At 38.6% G+C, this 19,820-nt stretch overlaps 1 protein-coding gene across 3 annotated transcripts in view; it reads right to left on the reverse strand.

Annotated features, from left to right (window-relative positions):
* btbd11a (BTB (POZ) domain containing 11a) overlaps positions 1–15,999 on the reverse strand; it is a 179,870-nt gene extending 163,871 nt beyond the window's left edge. For 2 of the 3 annotated variants that reach the window (XR_007138679.1, XM_047804098.1), the window contains exon 1: positions 14,846–15,999. Coding sequence is in view for 2 of the 3 variants with exons in the window: in XM_047804098.1 (XP_047660054.1) it covers positions 14,846–15,713 (868 nt within the window). In the remaining variant the exon portion in view is untranslated. The remainder of the gene's footprint in view (positions 1–14,845) is intronic. The other variant, XM_047804099.1, reaches the window with a different exon arrangement.
* Positions 16,000–19,820: the final 3,821 nt, after the last annotated feature.

A 19,820-nucleotide genomic window follows, 5' to 3' on the forward strand; every position in this document is an offset into this window, starting at 1 on the left:
CGATATTTAAGCACATCAAACCTAATGGCTGCTACTTTTAACAAAAAGCACTAGAATGGATTAGTCCAGCTCACTGTTCAAAAGGCCTTTATTCTTCCAGTGTAATTTTGGTCCCAGTTAGCTGTGACCTCTGACTAAGATTTACTCTCTGTAACCTATGTTACTAAAACACCATGTTTGCTTCTCTTCAGATGCTGTCAACAAGAAAAAAAAACATATTTCAATTTATTACTTCCTTTAGGCCCTACACTTTTCTCCAGGGGCTGGCAGCAAAACAGTAATTATCAGCGCTCCCAGAAGAGCATAGCGTTGCCTTATGAAATCTGCTAATTACAACCTGATAAAGAGTGGGCTAGCACTGGCCTACTACACACCAGTATCAGAGATCCTGAGGCTCCCATATAAAATCGTAAAACATCCGATTGCTAGTTAAGGAACTGATTACTCCCTTAATGCTTCAATATAACTGAAATTCAGTGCATTATTTCTTGTAGACTGTAAAGTCGAACTGCTGCTGTAAATCACTGTCCTGTGTTCATTTCATTCAGCACACATAGTACAATTTGACTTTAGGCTTCTACATCTCTGTACTTTAATAATTTATGACCCACTGTCAGGTTTCACAAAAAGGACAGAGGGTCCTCCTTTGTGTCTTTGAGTCTTCTCAATGTTTTTTCCCCATGAAAACTTAGGAGGCTTTCGCACTGGCAGTTTAGTCTGAAACAGAGCTTTGCATAAAAAATTATTAATGTGAAAGCTGTCATGTGGACAGTGAAGCACACCATGGTACAAAACCCCAGACAATGTGTAGGAGGTGATCTTAGTTATTCTGGTTACACTGGAAATGTGCTGCAAGTCCCATGGACGTAAACACAGCTCATACTCAGGTCCCTGTTTATTCAGGAAGTAAAGTAACCTGTATATGTGTTTTATCCGACTAAAACATCATTAGTTTTCACTGCACATGTGTACCATGTGTGGCAAGGAAACGTCACGAGACACAGAAGAGATGAAGTGCCATATTGCATATAATGATAGCGAAATGATAATAATAATAAAATAAATAAAAAACGGCATGCTTGTGTTCTCCGTGGGCGTTTGTGATGATGTAAGCTCAACGCAAATGCACCGGGGTTCGATAGAATCAAGCGAGACTGAAACCAGACGACACTGTGGGGGGGAACCGGGAACAATCCCCCTTGGATTCAAACTGCAACAAACATGCCCAGTGTGAAAACCACCTTAGGGTCTTTTATGTTACCACTATCTCCTCCCGCTTGCTCATTAGAGATCAAAATCTCCAGCAGGATTTCTGTAAAGCTGCTTTGTATTCTTAAAAACCACTGTAGAAAAAAGGAGAAGAGAGAAATTAGCATATTTGGGTGAGCTTAGAAGAAAGTTAGCTTTAAAATCTTTCCATATTAGTGCAGATTGCTTTCAGCCTGTGCTGCAGTGAATCATTGGTCAAATTAAATTACTCACCAAAGCAGTACATAATTCAGCTCCATACAGATGATGAAGAAATAGAGATGAATCATCTGGTCATCTACTAGAAATATTGCAGTAAATGACCATTACAGCAAGCTTCATTAATTCTCTTACTCAGTGATCAGTAGCAAAGGGAACATCTTGTATCACGACCAGACGCCACTGATTATTATCATAAACATAGGGTTCTTAATGTTGGGTTAATGTACAAGTTTAAATTCAATTCTGTAGAAAAGGTTTGCTTTGATTTTTTGATATTTCATGTGTTAAAACTGACTGGTTTTAAAAGCTGTAATTGGAAATGGACATAAATAAATATAATTAAATATTTTGGAATTTAGTTCTAAACATGTTTTTGCTGTTGTTTTGTATATTTAAATTGAAAGTATACAATCTTTTTTGTCTTTAATCGTTATTATTTCCCTGCTATCTTATATTAGAGAACTGAAAAGACTAAACACGGCTAACTGAACTGTCCCCGACAGACAAAAAAACAAACTGTGGTGGAAAAGCTTTCTAGTAATCAATGTCAGTCTGATTTTAAGACCAGCTCAATGGAAAAATCTTTAAAACTCTTAACTACACATTAAGTGTTTCTTTTATCTCTTAAACACGTGAATCAGACAGAAAAACCCAACAACTTGTGCAGTTAAGTCCATGTCATTATGAGCTACAATCACATATTGAAAAATGTTGAAAGCCCGTCGCGAGGCACGTGTACGAGACACTGGTGATGTGTTTTTGCGAGCTGTAAGTCGGGTTTTTTTTTTAAACACAAACACACAGGCAAGGGGTTCATTAGAGTATCACGCCTTGTAGTAGACCTTTTCAAATATATCATCATATTTGCCGCTTTATATTAGCCCTTTTATTACCTTCAGATTACATATCCATTCAGAGTGTGCGACTACATATGATAATTTTTAGCTTTCTCATGCTATATTTTTTGGTATTTCCTTATTAGCTACTCCATTACACGCTGTACGAGAGGCAAAGCATCTAAGCTTTCTCTGCTGTTTCAGTAGATCAATAACATTGAAACAATATTTTTAAAAAAGCAATTCAACTATGCACTAAAAATGACAAGATCTAACAAGATTTTCAGAGAAAATTTGGGAAATTTGCCAGCAGTAAAAATGACAGAAAAAAGATTGGGCAGTGGCTAAAGTGGTTAATGCTCTGGGTTGTTGATTGAAGGATCAGTGTTTAAGCCCGAGTACTACCAAGCTGCCACTATTTGGCCCTTGAGCAAGGCTCTTATCCCTCACTGCTCCAGAGGCTATAGAGCATGACAGACCCCAACTGCCACAGTTGCTGTATATACATGCTTCTATTCTAGTAATAAAATATTATATGCTATTTGGATTGGTTGGAGAACATTATGGCTTTATTCATTAAAAGAATGGCGAAGCGCTTTTTATCCACTTACAGTATGCTTACATTTAACGTTGTGGAACACTCGTAAAGAAAAGTCAGTTCCTGTTTCACTTGCATTTGTAATGAGGGTTCAACAGGCCGAAGATCCCTGTGCAGTGGTTTTAATGAACAAACGATCAAAGTCAGACAGGCAGGGTCAATATCAAAGCAGATACAGAAATCGGCAACGGCAAACAGGCAGAAGGTCGGGGCAGGCAGCAAGCAATCAGAAAAACCAGTAGACAGAAACAGGATCAAAACCAAACTAGAAATACACAGAAAAGGCTCAGAATGACAGTAGAAACACATGGAGACTTCGCACCGGCATAGAGTTCAAGTTCAGCTTATGTATGGAGTGGTTGATGAGGAACAGGTGGCAGTGTAATCAGTGGCAGTGAAGGATTCTGGGAGGTGTAGTCCGGAAGAGCTTAATATTCTGGGGATGCTTCCCTTTGCTGGCGTTCGGGAGGTGCGTGTGACTCGCTGACCGTGACAGCATTAAAGAAGGAAGGAATTGTTCATTCCAAAGCTACAGTCTTATTATACCATGAAGTTAATAAGACAACAAGACACATTTATTCATGTTACTGAAAAACCGGATGCTAACAGTTTAAAAGTCTTGACACTGGAGACTCCTTCAAAAAAAGCAAAATAAAAGTATTCTTACAGTAAACGGCACTAAATCGATAATGACGTGTCTTTTTATACACATATATATTTTTTATCTGTTTATTGGGTGTAAATTATGTGAAACACCCACCATACACATCCTTGTCAGACTCAAGAACTCAACAGCGCTGTGATAGAACTACAACAATAACGTCCATATATCTATGGCTGCTTCAAATCCTGCACTGCAGTGAAACCATCTTTATCGCTCAGCCCAAGGTGATGATATGCACATAACCATTAAGGTCTGTGATATAAAATTATTTGCAGGTTAACAGAATTCCTGTGACCTTGGAAACTCTCACAAGCCTGTAGCTGGGATTTAGCATGAAATTAGACTAGAAAAGCTGCCAGCTGAAATGAATGAGAAGATAAATAGTCCAATCGATGTAGAAGTTCCAATCCAATTGAAAGTGCCAGAATGACCTGCTGTATTATTCTCACCCATTTAAACCTGGATTTTATTAAATAATTAGCAAAAATAAAAGCAGCATGGACATAGATTCCTGTTCGCATTTATCCACCTGCATGGCCACTGAATTCGTGTTATTATGAACATTCAACATACTGCATGTATTCTAACATGGAGTTATTCTCAAAAGAGGTACTAAGATACTATTTGTGTGTGAGGAAATCATTTTCAGACAGGGAGAGTACAGCAGGGACACATGCTACCAAAGCTTACCATTTTGACAGCTGTGGAATGAAGCGCGAGGGCTCAATATTTTCCACAAATGAATCCAACATTTCAGCTGAAAAAAATAAAAATTAAAAAATAAATGATTAATCTGATTCTCCAAGATGAGTCACACAGGTGGTTCATTTGAAGGACAGACACCTGAATACATACTGTCATAAGAATAATAAGATGAACAGAGAAATGTGCTTTTAGCTAACGAATTCATCAGGAGCATATACAGTGTACAGATGTGAATATTGCTAAATCCTCTGTCTTACATAGACAGAATGTGGGGAAATCATCTAGTGCGAATGATTTATTATCAGTAACTGCATTGCAGTGCTGCAAACAGAAGCTGAAACATGGTGTGCGTGTTGAAGGCCTTATAAAAATGCGATCTTTATCCGGCATGTAGATATGGCAAACCTTCAAAATGAATGAAAGATACACACTCTGCTCAAGGAAACAATACGAAGCCAAAATATCTCCATGACTGACACGTTTCATATGATGATTAATAGAATACTTTGATAAAACTTGATTTTTGTATAATTCAGTTCAGTAAATAATAAATCAGCCACAGGCTGAAGGTCTATAAATGATTTACAGTGTTAACCTACTTTGAATTAACATTCGAGCGGCTTCACGGAGCAAAGTTGAGAGGAGTGGGAGCTAGATGTTGGCATGTTATAGCAGTGAGCTGTCCTCTCTATGGATCCATGTGCAACGGAGTACTGTGAAGAGCTGCGTCATGCCTGGGCTGGGTGTGTGGGTGTGTGTGTGCCGTGGGCCTTGAGCTCAGTGCTCACCGGGGGCCCAACGTGGGCTCGCTGCACAGTCATCCGGCACCTTCTGGAGAGGCATTTACATCGCTTCATCCCTTTACACAGAGCACAGTGGACAACAGAGGACAATCACTCATGTAGTGGACATCAAAGCTGGGATGAGAGGATTGATCAATTATAGATTGTACCTTTGGTAGAAATGTGTGTGTCGATCAGCAGAGATTTGTTTTATCTGCTCTGATAGATAAAGCAAGTTGATGAAAATATATGATCCAAATACACACAGGGGGAAAAAATGTTAAATGTGACAGATTTTCACAGTCTCTGAACATTTTCCATATCCCTTCTACTACACAGGGTCACAAAGGAACCTGGAGTCTATCCCAGGAGACTCGGGCTACTCCGGGAGACACCCTGGATGGCTGCCAACCCATCACAGGGAACAATCAAAGGCTATTTATTTCATTTTGTGCTGCCAATCAGCATACCACACGTCTCTGGACTGGGGAGAATATACTGGAGTACCTGGCACAGGACTCACAAGCACAGGGAGGACATGCAAGTTTCACATGCACGAGAATCAAACCACCAAGCATGGAGATCTGAGGCAAAATACACCTAAAGAAATCATGACCCAAATAAAAACCTTTACTACCTTAGTTAACTAGCCAAGTTAACAAGTGTGTGGAATTACTTCCCAGGCATACTATACTATTCCCACTTGCTTTTTAGATGTTGCCTTTCCTAATCTCCATCTATTACTTTAATCTTCCTGAAGAACAATGTTACCCCACTGAGCTTACAAGTGACAGAGTCCCGACGTCAATCCTGTGCCTCTGATAAGCTTAACAGTAGAGTGGATCGATGTGTCATTGCTGCTTAACAGTAAGAACTGAATTAGATCATTTTAAAAACTGCATTGTTCCCGATGTTCCTCATTTAAATTCAAAGCTGTTGTGTTTAACACCACACAGGAAAGATAATATATGCAGTATTTGTTTACATTTTCATTGAAATGTTTGATGTTTGGTGTCTTTGCCTGAGTTAAAGCACTCTGGGAATCAACAGTGGATGATCCTGCTTCGTATCAGCTTCCACTCTTTAAACTTGGATAAAAAAATGCCTCAGAAGATCTTGTAAGTTTCAGTTGTTTACTGCAGGTAATTCCACCGAATATGTTACTGATACTGGAAATATTTTAAACCGTTGTTAGAGCTGTTGTATAGTGTTGTGGTATCAGTTGTCTTGGACTCATCATAAACATGGGTGAAATTTTCCTCAGCATCGTCTCGGCCCGGGTCTACAAAGATTGCAAATATACCTTAACCTCCTATGCTACTGTTGTGTACATTACAATTTCTACTGACTGTTTCTCTTAATTCATAGCTGATAAATATAAATTTAATCAGTGTTTTCAAGGAAGCAGTTTTGTAAAAAAGTTTTACAGTACCTAACAGTCCTCATATAAGGTTGGTACAATAAATATATATAGACAATGAAGTTGTGAGAAAATGTTATGTCCTCATATGAGGACATTCGGGTCTCAAGAGGTTAAATATACCATAACCTCCTTTCCCTGAACAGGAACGTTGTAATGTTCTCGTTAAAGTAATAATTCTAAATATCTGGTGTTTTATAGCACCTACAAATTGCAAGTTTGTATTGTTTCAAAATGCTTCATCTTCATTTGCTCAGAATAATATCACAAGTATTTGTAAATATAGAAATAGTATAGATAGAAAACAGTGTCAATTTTATTTACCCCACATTTGCTTTATAATCCTACATATGCTCTGTAAACTGCAGCTCTTGCTAGAAGAATAGGATGTGTGTAACCAAATGATAATACTAACATTATTTTATGTAAATCTAGAGATATTTGATGTTATGTTAGAAAGATAAAACATCTGAACATCTGGTCTCTGTCTTGACATGAACTCGGGCATGATGGCCTCGCCTTGGTCTTGCCCTACTTTCATTCTGTCTTGACTCAGTTCTTTGGCTACTTCCTTGGTCTTGACTCGGTTTAGGGTAAGGTGGTCATGAATCCAAGAATACTATGGCATGGAACTACGAGTTCAACACGTGTGTACTGGAAGAAGACTCACGGTTATGTGACGTTTTGAGTAGTTTATCTTTTTGAAATAATTTCTCACACTTGTTCACTATCTAGTATAAGATCTCTGTATAGAGCACCTGAATAAAGCAACAGTAAGAGAGTTAGAGTTAGCTAAGAAATTGTGAGGTCAATAATGTGAGTAAGAATATGAGCAAGAGATGAGAGTGGGAAGGTAAAAACTCTCTTGAGAAAAAAAAAGAAAACAGGACCTCTGACTCAAAAGGGAATCCATACTGTGCAGATGGTGGGATAATAAATCATTACTGAAAGAATATTCATGTGAACAACAGTCCTGAAATAAGCATAAGTATGTCTTTCTGATTACAGCAGCAGTTCTAGATACAAATCTACAGAATCCAGGTGAAAAAAAATAAAAACGGTTCATATAGTGGCTGTTGGTTAAGACGTTAATATACGAATTTAATCCTGAAAATATCTTCATCATCATTTCATCATTAATTTACATCACCACATTTCTGGAAATGAATAAAATATATTTTCGAATCTTTTAGATCAACCATTTTCTTGGCAATTTTTGGTTTACTCTTTGGATTCATTACACGCAAACTCAACTAAATGAAAAAAATGAACTATAAATCATGTAAAAGTAATAGATGTGAAAACACATTCTACTAAAAAAGGCTAATGGCACCATCAGAAGACATCAAATTCAGAGAGCTGAGTCAAATTTATTTTTAGAACTAAAATTCTAGTCTATAATTCATTTTGTTTACCTGATTCTGATTAACATGCACTGTTGCATTTCTCCAAGAAAAAACAAAACAGAAATGCAGCCAATACCACCTTCTTTCTCAGACAGAGGCCATGTGACTGACATGACAAGTCTGCGGTAGACCCAGAGCCTTTTGCAGTAATATGAGCTGAGAATAAACCCTGGATGGAACACTACAGTAGGTGATACACACATTCACACACTCATTCACACCTGGGGCAATTTAGTGTAACCATTCCACCTATTATCATGTTTTTCGGGGGAAATCTGAGAATCTGGAGGAAGCCCATGTAGACATAGAGACACTCAGGAAACTCCACACAGACAGTAAACAGAGCTCAAGAACAGATCTGAGACAACAGAGACATGAGACGTTAACTCGACCCACTGCCCCACGCATCAGACAACTCTTTAATAGCATTTATATGGAAATATTAACATTTTTACGCATGGTTGGAAATGAATGTAGACATGGTGTAGGATGTTCTCTGTTTAATGGAATGCAAAAAAAAATCAGTTTATATTTGTGTATTTTTTACAGATGCGCTTTACTGGTCAAAGCTTTGAAACTATAGATCACAAGATCATGTAGACGTTTAGAGGTAAATGTCAAATAACTGTCAAAAGAAAGGAAGAAATCCGTAATATTTACTATAAAATACCAACAAGACAACACAGTCAAATCTTAGGACTCATAAACTGACTGTTTCTCCTCGTTTTCCCTTTCAGTCAGTTTCATAAGCTGCCACTGGAGATTTATAGTCCAGTCGTTTTTAATTAGTGAAAGCTGCTATTTTGGCTGCATGTTAGTTTAACACAGCCATTTTTAGGTCTGTCATACAACACATTTCCTGGACCTTTCTGTTTTTTCTAGCTATTTAATAATCCAGAAAATAGAAGATAATTCATTTATTTATTCATCTTTATTAACTGCCTTTTCATCATCAGAGTCATGGAGGATTCCAAGCTTGTCCAGTGTATGGAGGCAGGACAACTCATTGGGACATCATTTCAACACAGACACCAGAACTGGGACGCCAGTTTATCTCAGGACCCAATGCACACGCACACGCACACGCACACGCACGTACGCACACACACACACACACACACACACACACACACACACACACACACACACACACACACACACACACACACCTACTGACATGTATTGCACAGTCAGTGCAAACCAGAGAACCCAAAGGAAACTGATACGAATACATCCGTCCATCACGCATCCATTTTCTGTACCACTTATCCCACACAGGGTTGTGGGAGGCCTGGAGCATATCCCGGGGTCTCTTGGCACAATGCAGGGGATACCCTGCATGATACAATCACACAGTCACACATTACAAACACTTCAGAAACACCAATCAGCCTACAGCGTATGTCTTTGGACTGGGGAGAAAACCAGAAAAACTACGAGGAAGCACAAGGAAAACAGGCAAACAGGAAATGTTATTAACCCTATACACTTTTAATTAATACATTGTTATTATGTTAAAAAAGAAATAAAATAAAGCATCAAAATAATGCTGCACTTCCTCTTCAACGAGGTGAATTCTTTTCCATTATTACTTTATATAATTAAACTGAGGGGTTGACTCAGAGTGTCGATCCCGAGCCGAGATAAAAGAGTAGGGTTGTGTCAGGACGGGTATCCAGTATAAAACCTGTAGCAAAATCAAACATGCGGATCAGATGATACTCTGTAGCGTCCTCATAGTTAAATACTGTTAATAGCACTATTTTATCAGATGTCCTTTTCAGTGCCACAAATGTGAACACAAATCACACTATTTTTGCATCCGAGAATGCAGTCAGTGTTCACACACTGCATCATCAATTCTGATTCAGAACAACAACCGAATTTGATTAAAACACAGAACCAGCTTTGTTTTACAACCTTTAAAATGAAGCATCTTTTAATCTCCTATTCCTTCTTCCCTGCATTATCTGATCTCTTAAGCCCCACATATTTCATCTCTATATTTCCTGTATGTCATTATTTAAGACAAACGTTTAGGCTAAAGTTCAGAATTCTGTCCTTATATCTTTGGCTTCACACACACACACACACACACACACACACACACACACACACACACACACACATACACACATACTGTATACAAACACAGACACACCAAGCTTTGTACATTAAGTAATAAGGCATTTCCTGTTTAGAGAGAGTAAAAGTGGTCTGATGACAAATTTCCCAAATAATGATTCATCACAATGCCTTACAAAAGCACCCAAACCTCATGGGAAGGAACTTCAACACTTTTACACATTTTAGAAATGAGGTGAAGCTGTGCACTACACCTGCAAGGAGGAAGAATTACTCACCGGCTGAAGTGAGAACTTCGGCTGTGTTTATCCCAAAAAAAAAAAAAAAAAAGAGCTGTAAAATGCTTTCAGAATTTTCGCCTCACTCACTCCAAAGTCACCGTGTAATAAAGAAAAAAGCATGAAAGCCAGCTTGGCAAAAAAAAAAGAAAAATCAGTGCTTTGCATCTTAACTCTGTAAAGATGGCAATCTGTCGAGTCATCTGTGAATTCTCCAAGGAGCAAGAGCGGGAAAGAACAGCAAGAATGTTCCAGAATCATCCGTCTATAAATCCCCTCTCTTAGATAACACGCAGGATAAGGAAAGCAGGTGGATTTACAGGTGTAAGGTCTCCAGAGTGATCCAAACTCTCCACCTACTCAAAAGGTGCTAAAGTCAATTACAGAGTGTCCCGACGCTTAGAGTAATACGCTTTACTTGGTAGAGATCTTTATTTTTATCTGAGCATAAATATTTCTGAAGTTCAGAATGTGTGACAATAAGTTCACGATAATAATATTAAAGAATATTAAATCGGGATTTCATAAATTAGCTTATTATTGACTCAGTAGGAGAAAACGTCTAAAGCTGGCTAAAATTAAAGTGTTTTTAGATTCATACACTGTATTGTACTGATAAATAATGTTTGATGCCAGACTTTAGGCTCAAAAGGAGATCTAGAAAAAAAAACTACCGGTACATGAGTTTAAATTATAGAGCTTAAAGAAGCACACTGGACACAAAACTAGCTACAGGGCTACAGAGATTGGATCATTAAGAGAAGAGTTGTCAGAGATTTGCATTCAGACCTGTCTGATCTGTCTAGCTTGTTAAAAAGATGGTTGATGATTAAAAGGTAATGTTTCAATTCAAAACAGGTTAAAATCTCATCTGCTCAGAGTCTATGGCACAAAACACATTTCGATGCTTTGTTGCTGGTTTTCAGGCTGAGAAATATACATGTGGAAGATAAGAAAAAAGTTAAAAACAAGAAGAGAAAAGCAATGAATTTAGCAGTGATTATAGCGATCCGGTTTATCATTCTGAACGGAAATTATTCACGAATTAGCCACCGATGCCAAACTTTAGGTAACGTAACCAAACGTAATTATATGTTGCTGCAATTATACAGCTAGCTTGTGCACAGTTGTTTTTTATTTCTGTTTGCAAAATAAAGAAATTTTCAGGCATCATTTGCAGGTAGATAATGTGGCAAAAATATCATGAACCTACAGATCTCTTAATGTTACACAATAAAAAAATAGAGATAAAAATATATAAATATATTTAAAATATAGAAGCGGTAGAAAATGGATGGATGGATGGATGGATGGATGGATGGATGGATGGATGGATGGATGGATGGATGGATGGATGGATAAAAAATATTTATCTTTAATAACAAATTTTATTAAAAAAAAAAATCGAAAATTCTCTTAAAACAAAATCGAGCAACATTTTTCTGGAAAATTCTGAGATGCTTCTTTTAGTTTTTCCTTATCGGTTTATATTTTCCCAGTAAATGGTTCTTCCTAAATCCATTTTATTACCACAGATGAAACATTTGCGATACTTCAGCGAACTCATATAAAACACTTCTGATCTAGTTCCTGCTATTTCATACAGTATCTATAGTAAAGCAGATATTAGTATTGTTTATGTATGTAATGGAATGCCATGTGGATCACTGTCACTATCAGTAGGTTAGAGTAAATCTCTGATGTAGGCCATGCCTACGCAGCCCGGTTGTTTGTTTGAAATGTGGCCAAGTAGCAGTCCCTACTGAACTACTGAATGACTGAATAATTCAAATTCATCCCAGTTTAAAAGGAGTTGACAGGTTCAGCTATATTGAATATTTTAGGAAGAATTTTTGTTTTTTACAATACTCACTCGCTCTTTTTAAAACAGTAGTCGAAATGATGAAATTTCACATCCTGGTAGGGTAAGAGTCATCTAAGTCCTTGACACATTTCGTAATCACTGCCGTAATACCGGGCGTGAGAAATGCAAGAAATATGCAGCGACCTCCAATGCCATAAAGTGTGATGTCGAAACATGTTCCTATCATTGCGTGAACTAGGAGCATGGCTGGTCCAACAGGTGTAGGAAGCAGTTGTGCAGCACACCATGCAGCAAAGCAAGTGGCGAGCTTGCACCTGTTCTACTGTCCAAATAAATAACAAGGCTGGAAACAAAAGGCCTGCTGTGAATGTTTCTCGATTCAGCCAAGCAACCCTGTATGTCATCCAAGAAAAAGTCATAGCGATGCTACCAGATAAGAGAACTGTAAAAAAAACCTCATAGTTTACTCTGGAACACTCCCCAGTTTGTTCCATTTGCATAGTATACAATGAACACTTATCATGAACACGAACCTACAGCCTTAAGGACATGAATAAGCTCTTGTTTCTGTAGAGACTTACTGTTAGAAATAATGTTTATAATAATGTTCGTCTTAGTTTAGCTTTTAGATACAGAATGCCATCGAGGTTGTAGGAGGGAAGATTATTATTTGGTCCAAGTTTTCAAGTGTCAGAAAAAAATGAGGTAACTAAAATATATCTACAATATAGTATAACACTTTCTGTCAAAACTACGAGACAATACATGTCCACACTGGTGTTACACATTATCACAGATCTGCTATTTAACAGGTTTTTATACGACTGTGATGTTGAAACTCCGACTCTGATTTGTCGGAAATGTTGAATGATTTCCATTATTAGCAGCTAACAGCGCTACCAAAGGCATATATTCATACAGTCTTCTACTATTTATATATTTAAATCATACACAGGGATTTGTATGACAAAATAAGACATCAACAGATTACTATTTAGCCATTTTGTAAGGAGTCTCCAGTGTCAGTGCCCTGAAACTATTTAATAAACTGCAGCTTGATGTTTTCCAACATGGCAAAATCATTAGGACAATCGGCTATGAGGTTTCTCAGTAACAAGAAATGCTGCATTTTTTCCTGACTATTTTCAACAGAGAGAAAAAGAAAGACTGATGAGATGAAGAAAGGACTGTTTATTGTTTGTTATTACATAAGCAGTCACAGGAGCTACCTTGTTTTCGCCGATGTTTCACAACACTGCATGTAACTATAAATGGATAAAAAGTATGATGTGTCATTGGCAGATTGTTTTGTGTTGAACTCACAAGATGTGTGATATGTAAAATGCAGATACTGAGTTCTTTAGCGGGGGGCACGGTGTCTTAGTGGTTAGCACGTTTGCCTCACACCTCCAGGATTGGGGGTTCGATTCCCAGCCTCCGCCTTGTGTGTGTGGAGTTTGCATGTTCTCCCCGTGCCGCGGGGGGTTTCCTCCGGGTACTCTGGTTTCCTCCCCTGGTCCAGAGACATGCATGATAGGTTAATTGGCATCATTGGAAAATTGTCCGTAGTGTGTGATTGCATGAGAGAATGAGAGTGTGTGTGCCCTGCGATGGGTTGGCACTCCGTCCAGGGTGTATCCTGCCTTGATGCCCGATGACGCCTGAGATAGGCACAGGCTCCCCGTGACCCGAGGTATTTCGGATAAGCGGTAGAAAATGAATGAATGAATGAATGAATGAATGAGTTCTTTAGCAGAAATGACATGCAAAATCAAGTTAATCTCCGATATTCATAGGAGTTTTTTGCGATTTTTAAGAATTACCACAGGTTTCCCTCAGATTTGAGCCAAGACATGTGACATCATCACAAAGGGCATTCAGCTAGTCCTTTTTTCAATTAATGTGCATCAACCATCATAAAAATCAATATGACTTCACTTGTAGTATAAAAAATAAAATAAACTAATTTCGATTTTGCCAAGCCTTTTTTTTTTGTGAAAAAACAAGTTGCATTGCAAATTTTGAAAAAGGTTGCAGCAAAATGAAGCATTTTTTTTACCACAACAAAATATTGTGATCTGTATAGTTGTTCAGAATGTAAGCTACTGATTAAATACTGAGTGCTGGTATAAGAGAAGATACTGCTTAAAAACACTGGATCAGAACTGAATCAAGTCTGACATACTGATCCATGTAACGCATGGACGAATTTCATTAAACACATCGACTAAACTGTCAATCATCAGATGTTTCACATCAGACACTTTGGTCTCTGTCACTGTACCAATTACCAACTGAAACTCAGACCACTATCATTGGTGTCCAAAATGAATAAAACGAGGTTATCACTAACCACTGGGATAATGGACCAGCTGGGTAACTTTTAGAGGATTTAATTTATGCTTTTAGGCTTTGCTATAACCTCCATTCCACAGAGATCCTGAACATCAGCTGTGCAGCTGATCTCGTTAGAGCTTTTGCTAGCAATGAAATCACCACCTTTTCTCCCCGTATCCAACTTCCCACTCGGATGTAGGCGATCATCAGAATGCAGTCTTGGTTAATGGAGCAGCAAAGCTGTCATCTGCTAGTCACAACGACTGACTCGTGTCGATATAGTTTGACATTAAGGTTAATGTGAAGTAAGATAAATAACTGCGTTGGTGGCACAAGGCACGCAGTGGTTATGAGTCTGTGTTAATAAGGCGAATGGGTCACCGCGCGCAGGTGACAAGCAAAAGAATAAACAGTATAAAGTTAACTTTCAGGTGCTTACCGCTTGCGTTTTTGCCACAGATGAGATGCTGGTAGGGTTGCAACAGACCCCATAGCTCGGAGTCGTTATTGATCGCTTGTTCCAGGGACTCGACTGTGAGCTTGGGAACTCCGTTCTCCTTCTCCACGAGCGCGCTGCTCTGTACGCGACCGAACACTTCGCGGAACAGCGTCTCCATGCAAGCGCACAGGTAAATGGCGGCGTGCTCGTGGATCCTCAAAGCCACACGACTGTCCACCATCCACCGGAAGAATTTCCCCACGGAGAAGACGAGACCGCAGCGCGCCGACTTGCCTCGGCTGAAGCGATCGCTCGTGCTCATGTTGTACAGCGAAAGCGCGCCGAGCGCCGCAGTCACGCAGTTGGCAGAGATGGTCCATGACAGCACCACCTTGATAGCGCTCTGGACCTCGTGCTTGGTGCATTTGGCGTAGCGCAGGCTGAGGCGCTGCGCCTCTCGGGCGATCCTTACTAGCGCGCGGCTCAGCAGCGCCGACAGCTTGACCACGATCTCGCGGGACGCGCCGGTTGAGTTTACCACATCGCTGCCCTTCCGCAGCGCGCCCTCCACCTCGGCAACGCTCCACGGCACCTCCTCGAGCTCGGAAAGCTTGGCACATTGGCCCGAGCACTCGAGGATCTCCGTGTCTTCCGCCAGCACGGTGTTCACCGTGTCCAGACTGTTGTGTCTGCTGTGCATGGATTCGGTCAGATGCCAGCAGTTTCCTCCATGCGGGAATGACGGGTGCGTGTCGGAGCAGCAGAGCGACACGCTGGACGACCTAAACGAGTCCGCCGCTCCACCATAACCGGAATCGAGTGTCAAATCCTCCAGCGTCCTCGCGGCTGCCTTACCCTTGCCTGCCATGGCTGCGCCTCATTATTGTGGGCTGTGCCTTGCGTTTAACGGAAAGAACAGGTGGGAAATATTGGCTACATTCACGCGCACAAAGAAATTCACGGAAAATTTTGACCGAAAAAAACCCCGTTTGAGCAGATGTGCAGATGCGCAGGTGTAGTGTAGAAGCTCCTTCCACTGCTTCGACAGTCAACAGGCGAATCTTCATCCAGAGTCTCAGCGCCTCTCCAACTTAGTGCGCGCAGCGAAGCCCTCTCCAACCACTGCAGAACCACTCGATGGGCGGAGATATGCAAATACATCTTGAGAGACGTCCAATCAGCAGCCTCGGTTAACGGTTGAGTGACAACCCGGGCCGGACTTAACCCGAGATTCCTATCACTGCGCCTTAGCTGCTGTGGTGTTGATGGCGAACAAATCGGTTAGCGACAGAAAAAGAAAAAACCTGTTTGTGGAGGAGAATGAAAGTGTGTTGGATTTTAGATAATTGTTCAAATTGGCTAATGAGGCGAGAAAAGGTAATAGTCTTTAAGCAACATGTTCCAGTCAGAAGTCACGATGACGGGGGCAGAGATTCGTCCTGTCACTTACTGCGGTATAACAGCTGATCTGTTCTGCATCATTTCTCACTCATCATCACAGCAGATCACACACACACACACACACACACACACACACACACACACACACACACACACACACACACACACACACACACACACACACAAAACTACTACTACTACAGCAGTATCACATGCCAGAGAAAGTCTTTACACACCTGAGGACTAATAATGGTCATCATCATCATCATCATCATCATCATCATCATCATCATCATCATCATCATCATCATGTATGCACTGGTACGTATTTAAGGTACTTGAAAAACCACAGAAACAAACAATAAAGAAATATCCCCAACTTATTCCCAAACATTAAATATGTATAAAATCTTTATAAAAAGTATGAACACATATTTATAAATAATAAATGAAAATAAATAAAAGCCAGAAACTACAGACAGGTAGCTTACATATATCATTTTATGTAATACTTCAATAATAATAATAATAATAATAATAATAATAATAATAAGAAGAAGAAGAAGAAGAAGAAGAAGAAGAAGAAGAAGAAGAAAACGAATTATTATTATTATTATTATTATTATTATTATTATTATTATTATTATTATTATTATTCATAACAACAACAATAATACTAATACCAATAATAATTTATTTGTATTGTTATTAGTTATAGTATTTTGTTGTTACTTTCTCAGTAGTAAGTCGCTTTAAATGATAGAATCAGCAAAAAAAGTAAATGTAAAAGAAATCATAAAACAGATACTTTTCAAAAACTTTTGTTTGTTTTTCACTCGAAAAACATAATAATAATAATAATTATTATTATTATTATTTTATTTTTTATTATTTCTGTATTTTTATTATTATTATTACATGTTTTCTTTTAGTTGCCCTGTTTTTATTTATTTTTTTTAACTAAAAAAGTGAATTCTTAAAATGATAGATTATAGATAATTGTTTGGTGCCATTTGTGAGTTTTAATAATACGGTAGTTAAAATCACACCCTTATAACTGTCATTACTTAATTATCCTCACAGCATCTTATTTATCATTGGTTATTAATTATTCACTAGCAAGGTGTGTAAGATTCTCATGTTTTAGTTCTTGAATAATGAGAGGAGATTCTGTCGCCAAACCAAACATCAATTTAACATCAGGGAGAGATTGTGAGTATAAACATAGCACTACATACTAATAATCTAATATATGCATTAAAAAACTCTCATGTTGTTTATTTAATCAACAAATGTTTTGACACCCTGTGGTGCATTAGGGGAAAGCTGATTAGTATACAGTAATCAAGTAATTAAAGATTTGCATGATTAATATAATACAATGTGATTGTGTCATAAACGCCAGGTCCAAATTCATTTTCAAGACCTAATCAAGTGGCAGCCGTGGACTGTGGATTGGAGTCGTAATTAAGTTCACAAGCTTCTGAGGTTCCAAATGGACACAGTGCCTCTTTCTGTGTCAGTCTGTGAGGGTGTTTTTAGGCAATAACAATGGTAAATGAAAGATCATGCATTAATGTACATAAACTTTAATGGTGTCATAATGGTGCCAATTTTATTAGAATTAATTTTATAGGAGCAATATAGTAAACTGGCAGTATGGTGGTTCAGGGGGTGGTGTTGCTGCCTCACACATCCAGTGATTCAATCCTAACATCAGTATACTGTCTGTTTGGGGTTGTGTGCATTTCCTACAGATTCTCCGATTTCCTCCAAAAATATGCTGGTAGGTGAACTGGTTATGCCAAAGTGTCCTAAGTGTGAAAGACTGTGTGAATGTGTTATAATGCTGCACTAAGATGGACTTGTGTACCATCCACAGGATTTCTGATTTTAATCTGTATCAAAGCCATATTAGATAAGTGCACATTAGATAACTGTTAATTACATTAAGACACATGTAATTGTTATGCTTGCCATAGCTACACCAGAAAACACTCATATACAGGTGTCAGAAGTACATAGGATTGGTTTGTAAGTTTGTATAGTCAGTGGATTTTATAAGTAACATCACAGAAACAGGTTCACCCAGCTGCCACGATTTTAAGGAATCGTAGGACTGCTACATTCACTGGTCGATTTTTGAGTTTTTTACTTACTGAGGTTCAACCTGGTTAAGAATTAACACCACTGCCAATGCTCAAGGCTTCATACATGGATGACGTGTAAAAATAAATAAAGCCTATCCAGCAGACAATTCTTTAGGAACAGAATAAGCTCTAATGTTCTTAATGCTGTAAACTACATGGTGTTAAATTGTTAGATTATTAGAACTAGACTACAGCACTTAGGTTTCAATCCATATAAAACACTTGTGTGCATTTTCAGGCTCTTGTCATTGTAAGACTGGACTCCTTCAGCTGGCAGGTCTGCCTTTGCCATTTGACCTCTGCAGAATGCAGATGTGCCACTTGTTTTAAACCTTTTTAAGTTCTCCCTCACCATCCTTATTGCTATGCTCCCTCCATGGATTTATGTAGCTGCTCACATCAGCTTTAAAACACTCGTGCTTGCCTACAAAGCCAAAAAAACCGACCAGCATCCTCTTACCTCAAAGCACTTACAGTATCAGTCCCGAACTGCACCACACTCCAACAGATGCTCTAGAACTGCTTGACTGATTCGTTCAAGTCAAGTCAAGAAGCTTTTATTGTCATTTCAACCATATATAGCTGACACAGTACATAGTGAAACGAGACAGCGTTTCTCCAGGACCAGGGTGCTACATGGAACAAAAACAGAGCTAAGGACTTAAAGCCACATAAAGCGCATCATGTGCAACTGAATGCAAACGGTGCAAAATAAAAGACAGTGCAACCAAATGATACGAAACACGACAAGACGATAGACAAAAACAGCGCAGAACAGTTTGTATACTGTATATTATACTGTACATTGTGCACAATCCATCTCTACAAAGAAGGTGAAACAAAATTCTTCTCTGTTCTGACAGGTAAGTGGTGGAATAAACTTCCTCTAGATGCCTGAACTGTAGAGTCACTGGCTGTCTTTAAACTGCATCTAAGATTATAGCTAATTATAAATAAATAAAGTGTGCTTTTCTTTTTCTACCTTCCAAAAAGAGTTATTAGACTGAAAGTATTCATAGACCTAGTAAAGCAGAATCAAGATGATATTATCGATAGAGACTTCAAAGCACTTCTGTAAGTCACGCTGGATAAAAGTGTTCGCCAAACGCTGTTATTGAGAATAGAGATGTTTTCAATTTGATCAAAACTTTACGTAGTGCTCAGCTGAAAGACCTAATTGAAGTTCGGTCTCTTCTAAAACTGAGAGGTGTTGAATTGTGCCATGCATGCTGTTCTGCACTACTGTATATGCAGTAGGAAGTGTTGCATAATGTCTCACATATTTGGGCTACTTTATTCATTTTCATAGATAATGTTTGTCATCTATGAAACAATATGTAATAACACAAAGCCATTTTACAAACTGTTATGGATTAACATTATTTTTTTCATTTTCACAGATTTTTTTTTAAATTGAGATACAG

The sequence above is a fragment of the Tachysurus fulvidraco genome, chromosome 19 (genome assembly GCF_022655615.1).
Source record: "Tachysurus fulvidraco isolate hzauxx_2018 chromosome 19, HZAU_PFXX_2.0, whole genome shotgun sequence".
NCBI classification, from domain to species: domain Eukaryota; kingdom Metazoa; phylum Chordata; class Actinopteri; order Siluriformes; family Bagridae; genus Tachysurus; species Tachysurus fulvidraco.